The sequence below is a fragment of the Sminthopsis crassicaudata genome, chromosome 3 (genome assembly GCF_048593235.1).
Source record: "Sminthopsis crassicaudata isolate SCR6 chromosome 3, ASM4859323v1, whole genome shotgun sequence".
Taxonomy (NCBI): domain Eukaryota; kingdom Metazoa; phylum Chordata; class Mammalia; order Dasyuromorphia; family Dasyuridae; genus Sminthopsis; species Sminthopsis crassicaudata.
The window spans coordinates 406,994,074-407,007,845 of record NC_133619.1 but is presented as its reverse complement, the minus strand read 5'-3'; the positions used below and the strand labels follow the sequence as shown (position 1 = coordinate 407,007,845).

The following is a 13,772-nucleotide window of genomic DNA, read 5'->3' as shown; positions in this document are numbered from 1 at the left end:
TATGTTTGAAATGCTACTTAAGAAAAAAATTAAATCAGGAAAAAGAGTACTTGGATTAAAATTACCAAAGAAATACATGTTAGAAACAAAACAATTTTAAAATCATTGAAGGATTACTCTATAAGGTATTTCAATGAGAGTGATTCAAGAGAAATGGCAAAAATCAAGGATAATTTTAACATCCAAAAAGACAACTGAGAAGACATTAATAGTCACTTTCTCATTTTTAGGAAAAAATTATTTTATGCTATACATATATCTGATGAAATGAGCCTGGGCAGGTTTTTGGCAAGCAGCAGATTGGCAAGCAGCAGATAATTAAAGATTATAAAGATTTTTATAATTATATTTCCACCACATTGCACAGCTCTTAATAAGCACTTTTTAAGTGCTTGCTGCCTGAAAGATGCCAAGAACCAAAAATTTTTATTTTGTCAATTACAGCCTTTTCTCCTCTTATTCCAAATTCTAACCCATTTCATTATGTAGAACAAAACACTGTAATAATGGTTTTCCTCAAACAAGGAGTCTTACAAAGCTTATTAGGTTCATAATGTTAAGAGGAAGAATAAGGGTGGGCTAGGTGGTACAATAAATAAAACACTGGCCCTAGAGTCAAGAGAACAGTTCAAATATTTTCTTTAGATATTTACAAGCTGTTTGACCCTGGCAGGCAAGTCACTTAACCCTGATTGCCTATAGTTAAAAAAAAAAAAAAAAAAAAAAAAGGAATAATATATGCTTGCCAATAGGGTTCACCATTATCATGGATGTGGTCTTGTGCAAGTCAATTGATTCTATAAAAAGCAAAGAGGTACTGTTTTGCAGATAATGTTATGCCAATTGCTACAGGTAGAATGATAGTGATTTCAGAGTATTAGTCTCCCAACTCATACTTATGGTTAAGGTACTGATAACAATAGTGTTTTAGTCTTAAGCATTAAATTTCATTTGATTCTCATGTCAACTCTGTATTAGGCATGGCAATATTACCTTGCTTTGCAAATCAGGAAACTGACTCAGAAGAATAAAATGAGCACATGGCTAGTAAGTGGTAGTTTAAGACTGAAATTAAAAAGATTAAATTTCAGTAGTAGTTAAAAGTTCTAAATTTAAGATAAAAATTCCCCATAATCAATTGCAGAATGCAAAGTAACATAACACAGATGATTTAATAATATGAGAAAAAACCCCAAGAACCTTAGGGCTTAGTTAACTTTCAGTTGAATATGAGTTTTTAAAAAGGGACAAATATGCTACTCACACAAATAAAATTTTAGGCTACAAATAGAAAAGTTATAGTGGCCATACCAAAGGAAGTTAGTAATCTTAACAGTCTTCTAGTACAGATAACTGGTGTTGCCTGATCAGTATTTTGTCTGGTTTTGGGTACCACACTTTAATAACAAACTATAGTGCCTAACAAATTATTATACCCAAGATAATGAGAACTCTTGAAAGAATGTTACATAAGGAATTATTGGGGCAATTGCAAAGTTTTATTCTGAAAGAGACCCAACTTGGAAATACAGATGTGTAGATAGCTATTTTTAAATATTTGAAGAAAAGTTATTATGGAAAACAGCAGATTCATTGAAAGTTGATTTACAGAGCTCAAGGAGGACCAACAAGAAATAGTAATTAGGGAGGCTGGTCTGGGTTCAAGTTCCTAACAATGAGAGGTGGCCAGTAACCAAAGAGTAGCAAATAGTATATTATTGTTGGACATGTTTACAACAGATGCTGGGATATGGTTTATTAGGACTATTATAGATAGTATTCTGTTAGAAAAGATTAACTGTATTACTTTTTTTCTAGATTACTTCTAAAGTACCTTCTAAGATTTAAATGTGATGTCAAAATCTCAAAATACTTTGGCAATAACCATTTCACAGAAACTATTTGAAAGAACAAGGAAATTAAACTTTCATTAAGACATTCAAAGAAACTCAGTAGATTGTTTTAGTTACCTTTCAAGAATTTGAAGAAAATTTGACCAATTTGAAGAAAATTCATAAACAAAATCATGAAAAAACAGAATAGCTATCTCTAAATTTTTTGTTCAGTTGTTTTCAGTCATGTCCGACTCTCTGTGATCCCATTTGGAGTTTTCTTAGCAAAGATACTGTAGTAGTTTGCTACCTTTTTCTCCAGGTCATTTTTCAAATGATTAGAAAGTGAGGCAAGCAGGGTTAAGTGACTTGCCCTGGGTCACACAGCTAGTAAGTATTTGAGGCTGAATATGAACTCATATCTTCCAGACTCCAGGCCCAGAACTCTATCCATTGTGCGACCTAGTTACCTCTGTAGTCAAATTAATATTAGATTAAAAGAAATGTAGAAAACTTGATAACTGTCCTAAATGACATATATATGTATGTGTGTGTGTGTGTGTGTGTGTATATATATATATATATATATACACACACACACACACACACACACACACACACACACACATATACATATAAACACATTGAATAAAGTACAAGAAAACATTTTATTGTGGATATTACTAAAATTTGAAAGAAAACAAAAGAAAAAGTCCTTGAAAAGCAAGAATAGAACAAATGCTAACTAGCACATTTGAGGGAAGAGTTGATGTCAAGGTTATTTCTTAACTGAAGAAAAACAAATTACTTTAAAGTGAGCAACTAGTAATTATCTTCCTTGATACCAACTAAATTTCTGGGCTAAGCTTTAACACCTTCCTACCTGTAGTTATCTTTAGAATCTACAATACATTAAAAACTCACCACTTCAAATTGAGAGGAACACCAATCTGAGTTAGAGAAGCCTGAATTGTGCATTATTTATTTATACAGTATTTAACACAGTATACATATATGTATATACACACAATATTTAACAAGAAATGCTTTTTCATTATATTTTAATACATTATTCTAAGTTCTATTAGGATTGATTCCTTCAGGAGATAACATTAATGAAAAGTTTTAATTTGTATGTATATTAAAATAACTGCAGAAAAGTGAGTCCATTTTTGTCAAGACCGTAAAACAGTAATTTATTTATATCACAATTTTTCTCTTAGTAGTTTGGCAGAAACTTACCTTTCCATTAATATTGAATATCTGGCTGAAATGTGTGTAGGGATCAGATTTAATGTTTTGGTTTGTTTTTTTTTTTTAACTGTATTTAAATCAAATCTTAATTATCTGCATGCATTACTTATGACAAACTTGTCTCTGAATAATTTTTTTTTTCCCAAGGGGAAGAGACACTTGACTAGAATAACTCCCTTTTCAATATTATTTAACTATTCATTCCTTTTTCCTAACAGGAAAGTTTAAAAAAAAAAGAGGCTTTATTAATAATTTGTGAAAAGCAAAAAAGAAATTGTGTTGTGGTATATGTAATCTGATTAGTTTTCCCAAGATGTTTAGGAATAGAAAAAAATACCACTTGTAAAACAAAACCCATGAAGCTGTCTCTATAACAAATAGCAAGACAGAGATACTCTTATTTACAGAATAGGAAGTTATAACTGATGACAATCTCGTGATTCAAAACAAACAAACCCAAAACCCCAGCCATATGGCACAATGAATAGTGTGCTGGGCCTGAATTCAGACTATCTTCTAAATTCAAATCTAAACTCAGAAATTTACTGTGACCTTGGGCGAGTAATTTAACTGTTCACCTCAGTTTCCTCATTTGTAAAACATGCTGGAGAAGGAAATGGAAAACCACTCTTTGTCAAGAAAACTACAAATAGGGTGAGTTAAGAGTCGCACATGAATGAACAACAAAAGTATATTTCCATCCATAATTCTGTGGGTAACTTTCCACGATAACATCTAAGTAGCATTTCAGTAGCAATTCAGAAAAATGGATCCATCACTTACTAAAGACGAAAACTCCATTCCATACCGCACACCTTAACATGCGGCAGAAGTATTTCGGCAAAAATACTCCTATTAGTAAAATTCTTTTCCACAGTAATGTCCATTTAGTGACTCTTTTCTTTGGGAGTTAAATACCATGGCTTAGTTTAACTGTAAAACGTGGTAAGTTTTGCAAACGGAGCTGAAAGAAAGAGGGCGCCCTAACCGTCACAGTCCCTGCCTCAGAGCCCCGTCCCCTCGGAGGCCAGCCAGCGGGGCAATGGAAGCCGCAAGCACTGCCTCAGACTGCCTGAGATCGTCACTAGAGCCGACTTGGTCTCCTAGGTATACTCCCTCCACAGGGCTCGGGAGGAAAAAGAAGGGACACAAATGGGAACTTATGGCCAATAAAGTTGATCCGTCCTCCAGCCTCAAAGCGCCCCCATCTCTGCATAAATCCCCGTACCCAACGAGAGGAAACCTCAACGGCCTCGTTCCCGCCTCGCGCCCCGCCTTCCACGCGCGCGTGCCGGGGCTGGCGGGACCAGCCTTACAGCTGCGCATCGGGCGTGCCCATTGGTCCTTCCGCAGGGCGAGGGGGCGGGGCAGAACACGGCCAGGCACGTTGCCTTAGGGCTACAGCCCGGTTCCTCCCCTCCCCCCGCCCCGGCGGTCCCTTCGCAACACCGGCGAAGGAGAGCAAAGCCTCAGACGGGCCTTGGACCCCAGGCACTGGACCCTACTCCTCATTTTCTGCCGGGTCAGGGGGAGGGGGCCACTTCGCAGCCTCACCAGAGGCTTCCTCGAGGCCTGAGTTGGCCATGGCTTAGCTAGAAAAATTCTCCTTGCGTCGGAGGTTGGGTGGGTGCTGGGAGGGTGCGTGGTCTTCGAGGCCGTGGTTTCGGCGGGAAAGGAGAGCTCACAGCTCACAACCCCCGGTCTGCGCACAGCGGCGTCGCCATCGCCTAGCCTCAGACACCTTTCCAGTCTCCTTCCCGAGGCACATGGCCTGGCTGCCGCCCATCCCCAGAAATCTCCGTCCCCTTCCAAAGACGCCCCCTGGGCCAGGCCGTCTTCCTTCCTCGCCCCCAAGCTTCCCACCAGCACCCCTACGACTGGCCCGCGGCGGCGGCGTTAGAGGCCGTAACCTCGGCTCCAGAGGGCGAGGTGGGGGCTCCTTCCTTGGGGGAGCTGTTGACCCAGCCCCGCTGCTTGACCCCAAAACGGAAGCCTGAGCCCTCGTTCACCCAAGAAGGGTAGAAGGGGAAGGCAGCGGCTGAGGCGGCCCGGCCCACCCCGGATCCCGTCCCCTCTTACTCACCGCTCCTGAATCCGTCTCCATCTTCCCTGGGCTCCCTTTGGGAGAAAAAAAAAAAAAAGTTTTAAAGTATTAAAAAAAAAAAAAAAACCCAACAACTAAAAAAGATCGGACCTCGAAACCTTCAAATAAATGAAGCAGAACCACGTTTCCCGACGAGAGGAACTTTCTTCTTCCCACCCCCCCACCCCCGCCCCGCTCGCGGCAGTGGCTGCAGAGGCGGCGGCTCCAACGCGGGGGCGTGAACCTGCCACACGGGAACAAGCTGAAGTCCCCTAGCTGCCGGGGGAGGGGGGGATGGGGAAGGTGGTGCGGGCGGGCCCTTTAACCGAGGGAGGGGGCGCTGCGGGCGACTCCTGGGACCTCTACGTGTTGCGGTGCGGCGTGGCAGGCGCGGGCGGGCGGCTTTTGCCCTATCCAGGCTAGGGCGGATTACCAGTAATCTGAAGTGGGGAAGGTGGAAGAGAGAACTGAAGGAATTCTTCTGCGAGGGGAGGGTGGTGAGGAAGAGGGAGGAGGCCCCAATTTAAAGATGAGATGAAACAGTATATGTAAAGGACTTGGCAAACTTTAAAACAATATGTAGATGCCTGTTATCACTATTCTTTTTTTCCCCTTTTACTATTACCGAAGAGTGACTAAAGCTGCTGAGGATCGAGGGTTCGGATGGGGGTCAAGGGCGTCTAGCCTAAAACTGTGGCCGCTTTATGCTCGTTTCTGAGGATTGGGAGCAAAAGGGAGTGAATTAGGATATATTGCCCCTCCGCCTGTGACTTCTCTATTCTTTATCTTTCTAGAAACTTAAATTTAGTTTGGAAACATTGCTTCCTCACCATTTTAAAAGATTTTTGTTTTAAAGGGGGACTCTTTAAAGAAGCAATTAAGGAGATACTGGTGGAAGGTGAAGAGGGCAACCTTCCCATAAAAGTGGGGATTCCTGAGACGCCATGGACAGCTCCCCCACCCTACCCTCCACCTGTTGTCGCTGTCACTCATCCCTGGGAAGGAGAGCAGAGGGCAGGCTCTGAGAACAGAGAGCCCTGCATGCTCCGTTGCTTCCCCCCCCCCCCCTTCCCTTGGCTTAGATGCCATTCAGAAGGGGGAAGTTTTGGATCACTCACCTTTTATTTCGGGAAGAGTCCCGAAATGACAACTTTGGATGGGGTGTTATTGCAAACTTCACCTTCCTAGAAAGATTTCCAGGCTCTTGGCCACTGGCCCTCAGGGCTCCCTCCGATCGCCTCTGAGCTTCTGCTATGGCCAGATCTTAACACATTCCTTCTCTCTACTACGGAACTCTGATAGCAGTTCACTAGCACGTTCATAATTCTGCTGATCCTAGTCAGGTTCAGACACAAACCTCGAGTACTAGTATCGCCTATTAACCTATTCCCTATAATAAGATTTATTTTATAGTTTTGGAGAGAATATTTTCCATAAGAAATACTATTCTAGGTCTCATTGGGAAGGAAAACAGTGCTCAAGAGGTAGTTGGGGCTCACTTAGAAAAATTTAAAAATTAAAATTATGAATCAAGAAGCAGCAGCTTTTAACCAGGAACAGAAATAGAGAAAAATTATTTTTCAGTAATAATTCTCTTATAGTCTTGCCAAATGACCACTGCTACAATGGATTTTACTTCTAAGGCAAGAGGATTAAAATAAAACCAATCAAAACACCTAATAATATGGATATGATGAGAAGTGCACTTTTAATCCTTCTAATACATTACATCTTTTCTAGATTTTCCCATGCTATTTAAATCTAATTTTTTTTGTTTTATCCTCACTCTAAATGAGAATGCTGTTCTTTTGATCTTAAAAGACATGTTCTAGAATTGAATAATTATGTTTCAAACTTCCAGTAACTCCACTTTTAATTGTTTGGAGTGGTGATGGGCTTGATTGAACTACCAAACCTTTCTTGCACTTGTTCGAACATACATTCACAAGAGCACTCTGACCTAAGTGCCTGACAAAGAACAGAAGGAAGATATCTGACAAAGGATGAGGCACATGAGCTTATTAGAGATGTATTATATGCAATCAAGTTCAATTATAGCTTAATGGTCTTAATATCATCCATTCATATATTCCCTCTCCTAAAGGTGAATAATTCCAATTCCTTCAACTTTTATATTATAAAATATATATTTTAGCTTTCCCGAAATAAACACAATTGTTTACAACATGTTTAAGCTCATCTCATTTAATGTCATTAATTTCTAAAATGGCCAAAGGAGATAGGAACAATATTTTAAATGGGTGATAGTGATCTAAATATAATGGGGTCTTATAACTTTGTGATAGAATTTTTAGTAAAATATGGTAAGGATATCATTGGAAAGAAAGGGAACATTAGTACTGGATAAAGAGCTAGCCTCAGAATCAGGAAGAATTGGGTACAAATGGGATCTGGGCATTCTGGGCATGTGGGATCTTGGGCAAGTCATTTAACTTCTCAATGCCCCAGGAAATTCTAAAATTATAGATTGGTACTCTGTACTGATGGAGTAAATTTCTTCACAGGAATTTCCTATATCAGTGTAATTAGTTACAGGTCTAGCCCTCTAAAAAGAAATTGGAAAATGATCTTGACTGGGGCAACCTTATTAATCCAATGCTTGTATTCAACTTTCATTAGTTTTCATTCTGTTCCTCCCTTGTTTGAAAGCCTTCAATGGCACCATATTCACTAGAGAATTAAGGCCAGATTCCTTGGCTTGGAATTCAGAGTCTTAGGATGATTTTCTTTTTAAATTTTATTTTCATGGCATATTTTTTTCAATAACAAGATAAAGATTTATTTTGTTAAGATTTTGAGTTCCATTTTTTCTCCTTATCATCCCTATTCCCAAAAGAACAAACCTATTTCAATAGGTCATAAATGTACAATCAATTTTTAACACATTTCCATATGAGTCATGTTGGAAAAGAAAAATCAAAACAAAAGGGAAAAACTCCAAGAGAGAAAATAAAAACCAAAAGATGAAAATAGTATGCTTTCACCTGCATTTAGTCTTTATGGTTCTTTCTCTGGATATGGATGGCATTTTCCATCCAAAGTCTATTAATATGTGGATTACTGTATTGTTGAGAAGAACTAAGTCTAACATAGTTGATCATCACATAGTCTTACTGTTATGTATGTAATGTTTTACTGGTTCTGTTCATTTCACTTTATGTAAAACTAGGATTTTCTGAAATTAGCCTGTTTATTATTTCTAACAAATATAATAATAATTATAATATATATTAATATAATTATAATTTGACATAATATAACTTCATTATATTATGACAAAGACATAGTTATTTCCTTTTCTAATTCATTTTTCAGAGGAGGAAACTGAGGCAAACAGTTAAGTGACTTTCCCAGGGTCACACAGCTAGTAAGTATCTGACACTGATATTTGAACTCAGGAAGAGGAGTCTTCCTGACTCCAGGTACTCTGCTCTATTCACTTAATCACCAAGCTGCCCATTTGATTTAGCCCTTTTCTTTTTACAAATGAACAAATGGGAAAGTAGTTGTGATATAGTAGCCTAAAATAAAACAGGCATATAGTAAATTTGTGATAAGATTTGAATTTGGTAGCAGTTTACAATGGCCAGGTGGTATAATGGATAGAGCCCTGGGCCTGGAGTCATGAAGATCTGAGTTCAAATGAGGCCTCAGACTCTTATTAACTATGTGACTCTAGGCAAGTCTGCTATAATATTCAGATCTTATTAGTATCTACGCCATAGGGTTTTTGTAAGGATCAAATGAGAAAATATTTGTAAAATATTTAGCACAGAGCTTGCACTTAATTAAGCACTTCTATGCTTAATACTTGTTTCCTTCTATTTTCAATATATTACACTATTTCTCATAATCTTTGTATTCATTATATATTTAACTTTTTAACGTTGTGAGAGTTGCTTCTACACAGAGATTATATGTTTTATTTTTATTTTTCAGCATTTCGGACAACTCTATGTATGTAAATATTGTCAAATGATTCAATTAAACCTAATCATTCACCTACAACCTTACTTTGTATTAATGGAGTTTGGTTTTTCCCCTAGGATAGGGAATGAACTTATGATTTTATCAGTATAAGAAAATCCCAGATGAGAAAATGCCATCTGCCAACACAGAAGCAACTTTTCAATGATTTGTGGCCTTGGAAAGTTACTTTGGGATACTTAGAAGTTAAATTACTAGCCCAAGGACATACACTCAGTATGTGTCAAAGGTAAGACACATCTCAGTTCTAAGGCAAGGATTCCTATCCATTCTTCCATGCTCTCTATCTTTTCAATAATAATCTTACTTTACTATGCCAAAATCCAGCCAAAATTTTTTTTAAAAAATTGTAAATATAATTCAACAAAATCCTTCAAGGCTTGCAAAACACTCTATTTACAGGAGTCTGGAAAATTAGAGTTTAAATCTGCCCTTACACACTTATTCACTTTGTGATCCAGGGCAAGTCACTTAACCTCTCTTTGTCTCAGTTCCTCTTCTGTGAAATGGGGACACAGGAAATTGCAAATCACTCCATCATCTTTGTCAAGAAAACTCTTTGGGGTCAGGAAGAGTTGGACACAACTAAACAACTAAATAACAACCTAGGAGATTGAGCCAAGTGGGGTGTTAGTGATTAAGACAGTCCTGCTACCTCTCTTCAGTAATATCTCTTAGGGCCTTCAAGGAATGTCTTCAAATCTTTCCTCTTCTATGAAGCTTTATGAGATCACTCTAGCCTATTTACAATCTTCCCTTCCCTAAATATCAATTCAATTCAAATTAGTTCAACTTTACTCCAGCATTTACTTGGTCTGTCATTTATTTTAAAATTAAATGTTAACCAAATGTAATTAATTTAATCAATCAGTTGTCTGGGTAAAGATTGCCAAGTAAGTAGCAGAGCTGAAGCATGAACTTTGGTTTTCTTAAAATTTTCTTCAAGTGTCTTTCCTCTGGATCTTTCTACCACCACAAAAATTCAAACTGCTTTTCTCCCTTATAATTAAAAATTAATCAAGGGCATATTTGAGTTTCAAGGAAAACTCAAGCTGTAAGAAATTTTTTTTAATTCTTACATTAAAACAAAACTAAGAAATCTTTTTTTATTTTATTTTTTTGACAGTATATATGCATGAGTAATTTTTTTATAACATTATCCCTTCTATTCATTTTTCCAAATTTTCCCCTCCCTCCCTCTACTCCCTCCCTTAGATGACAGGCAATCCCATACATATTAAATGTGTTAAAGTATTACCTAGATACAATATATGTGTGTAAATCCATTTTTCTTGTTGCACGTTAAGTATTAGATTCCGAAGGTATAAGTAACCTGGGTAGATAGACAGTAGTGCTAACAATTTGCATTCACTTCCCAGTGTTCCTTCTCTGGGTGTAGTTGTTTCTGTCCATCATTGATCAACTGGAAGTGAGTTGGATCTTCTTTATGTTGAAGATATCCACTTCCATCAGAATACATCTTCATACAGCATTGAAGTGTACAGCGATCTTCTGGTTCTGTTCCATTTCACTCAGCATCAGTTGATGTAAGTCTCTCCAAGCCTCTCTGTATTCCTCCTGCTGGTCATTTCTTACAGAGCAATAACATTCCATAACCTTCATATACCATAATTTACCCAACCATTCTCCAATTGATGGACATCCATTCATCTTCCAGTTTCTAGCCACTACGTAAAGGGTTGCCACAAACATTTTGGCACATACAGGTCCTTTTCCCCTCTTTAGTATTTCTTTGGGATATAAGCCCAATAGCAGCAATGCTGGATCAAAGAGTATGCATAGTTCGATAACTTTTTGGGCATAGTTCCAAATTGCTCTCCAGAATGGCCAGATTCTTTCATAGCTCCACCAACAATGTATTAGTGTCCCAGTTTTCCCACATCCCCTCCAACATTCATCATGATTTGTTCCTGTCATCTTAGTCAATCTGACAGGTGTCAAAACTAAGAAATCTAAAAGGGATCTTGGGGTCATCTCTTTCATCATTCTGCATTCAGATACCATCAAACCTGAACATTTCATTTATAGTTAAAAAGCTACAAAGAAATTGTTTTTGTAGAATAATCATTTTTTTTATCCAAGTGAAATTTCCTCATTTTTTTTCTTTAGAGAAGATAGATAGTAGATAAAATCCTCTTTATCAAGGGTCACCAGAAAAAGGGACCAAGTTACCTAAAGGCTCCAGGAATTGGTTCTACTTGCAAAGACGAGATGGAGACCTACAAATTATGGAGCTTTCAATTTCAGGCTTGACATAAAATGTCTCAGGAAATTAGTAAAAGGACCAGCTATCTTGGGAGAATCTCTTAAATCCTGTTACTCTGAGGGAGATATGACGGGTTGTTTGAAGAGGCTAAATGGATGACACAGGAAATGATACCAAAGTGGCCACTTGTAAGCAATACATGTTAGGGATTATATGTTGATTTCTTACCTATATTTTGTCTTTTTGGACATAACTAAACTATATTTGTCTCTCGACTTCTAGCCACATATTTCAATTGCCTGTTGAATCTCTCCACCTAGGCATTTCAGGGGCAGGGATATACTGGATCCTCTCTAGAGATTGTTAAATTTTTAGTATGAGCAGATATTAATTATGACTCGATTTTTGTTTGCTGGTTGCACTTTTTAAAGTGATGGGAAAATGTTAATAATGCAGATCAAACTTAAAAATGTGTCAAACATCTGTATGTGTGTGTTTCCAGAGTAAGTTCCCAGTATATTCCTGCTTATTGACATCTTAAACTCAATATGTCCCCAAACCAAAGCCTTTATTTAGGCTGTTCCCCATTCTTGGAATATACTCTCTCTCCTCAGTTCCTATCAGAAGTCTTTCTTGATTTCTTCTTTGTTAGTTTCTCTGTCAAAATAATTTTGTGTTTATTGCATATATTCTTCCCCATTGAGAGGAAGATTTATTTCATTTTTGTCTTTTTATCCAGGTTCATAGGAAAGTTCATAGCAAAGTGTTTGGCACTTAGTAGGTACTTAATAAGTGATTAATTTAAATTAAATAATGAATTTTAAAGTGTTAATCATCAGGTCTTCTTTCTTCTCTGGCAAAGAATTCTAGTTCCTTTAGTCTAATTAATCCTATTTCCCCCCCATTCTTCATCAAGAGAATTAGTTTAGTATGTTTGGAAGAACACTAATATGACTAGAATATAAAATATAATGAGAAAATTTCCTTAGAATCTTAAACTCATGGAATCTTAGAATCAGAAAGGATCTTATCTAAGGATTCTAACAATGTGGCAACTTCTTCTATGGTGTCTCTAACAGATGTTCCAGTAGGGTGAGATCACAACTTCATGAGGAGTTTAAAGGCAATCTTTAATCAATGGGTGAGTGGGTCATAATCTCTGCAAGCTGTTTTTGAATATATAGTATCAGGCACCATATAAAATAATACTCCAAGTCACTAGTAATTTTAAAAAATGCTAATTAAAACAATTTTGACTTTCAATCAAAGCTATCAGATTGATAAAATTGACAAAAAAAATTACAAATGTTGGAGGAGCTGCAGGAAAACAAGCTCAAAATTTCATTATTGGTGGAGTTATCAATTGGTATAATCATTCTGGAAAGCAATTTGAAACAATGCCCCAAAAGTTATTAAATTGTCCATCTTTTTTGCTTCAATGATTTTGCTACTAGACTATACCCCAAAGAGATCAAAGAAAGAGGAAAAGGATCAATATGTGCAAAAAATATTTATAACAACTCTTTCTACCTCTTAGCACAATCCCTAGTACATATTAGGCACTTAATAAATGGTTATTGATTAATTTTTGTAGTGACAAAGAACTGGAAACTATAGGAGTGTCTTATTTGGAGGAATGGCTGATTGTAAAGGAATATTGTTGTAGGATAAGAAATGATGGAAAAGATAGTTTCAGAAAAACCTTGAAGGCCTTGTATTAATCAATGAAGAATGAAGTGAGAATAGCTAAAAGAATATTTTGTATCATAGCAACTATAAACAACAATAACTTTAAAAGATTTAAAAACTCTGAGGAAGTCAATAATCAACTGTGATGATTCCAGAAGACCAATGATAAAAATACTACCCAATTCCTGATAGATAATAGACTGAATAGGCAGACATGAGACACACACTTTTGGATATGGTCAATATGAGAATTAATTGTATTTACTATGCTTATTGTAACTTTTTTCTCTTTTTCTTTACCAATGGAGGAGGTTAAAGAGAAGAGAAAATTAATGCTTATTATTTGAAAAATGAAATTTAATTGTTTCTGAAAGTCTTGCAAATAAAATTATTTAGAGCTGCAAAAATTAATAGTCATTATGGTGTGTACCATCCTTATTTAAATTTGTTAAGTTCAGAATAAAGAAGCCTGCTTTTAACAAATTCATAAGATTTTATTAAATTTACTTTTCATTGTCTAACCATTGTTTGTATGGTGTTTCTGATAAGAGTTGGATTAAATGGCTTTCCAATTCTGAGGCTTAATGATTTTATTGTTTTATGAAATCTACATTCTAATTTATTTTAATTATGGGTACAAGTTAATAACTGTTATGAAACCAATTGAAGACTTAATCTG

General features: G+C 36.9%; 1 protein-coding gene across 1 annotated transcript in view; it reads right to left on the bottom strand.

Annotated features, from left to right (window-relative positions):
* The window catches only part of BOLL (boule homolog, RNA binding protein), a 185,053-nt gene that overhangs the window by 56,326 nt on the left and 114,955 nt on the right, over positions 1-13,772 (bottom strand). The window contains 1 exon segment of the mRNA XM_074302775.1: positions 5,170-5,204. Within this exon segment, the coding sequence (XP_074158876.1) occupies positions 5,170-5,204 (35 nt within the window).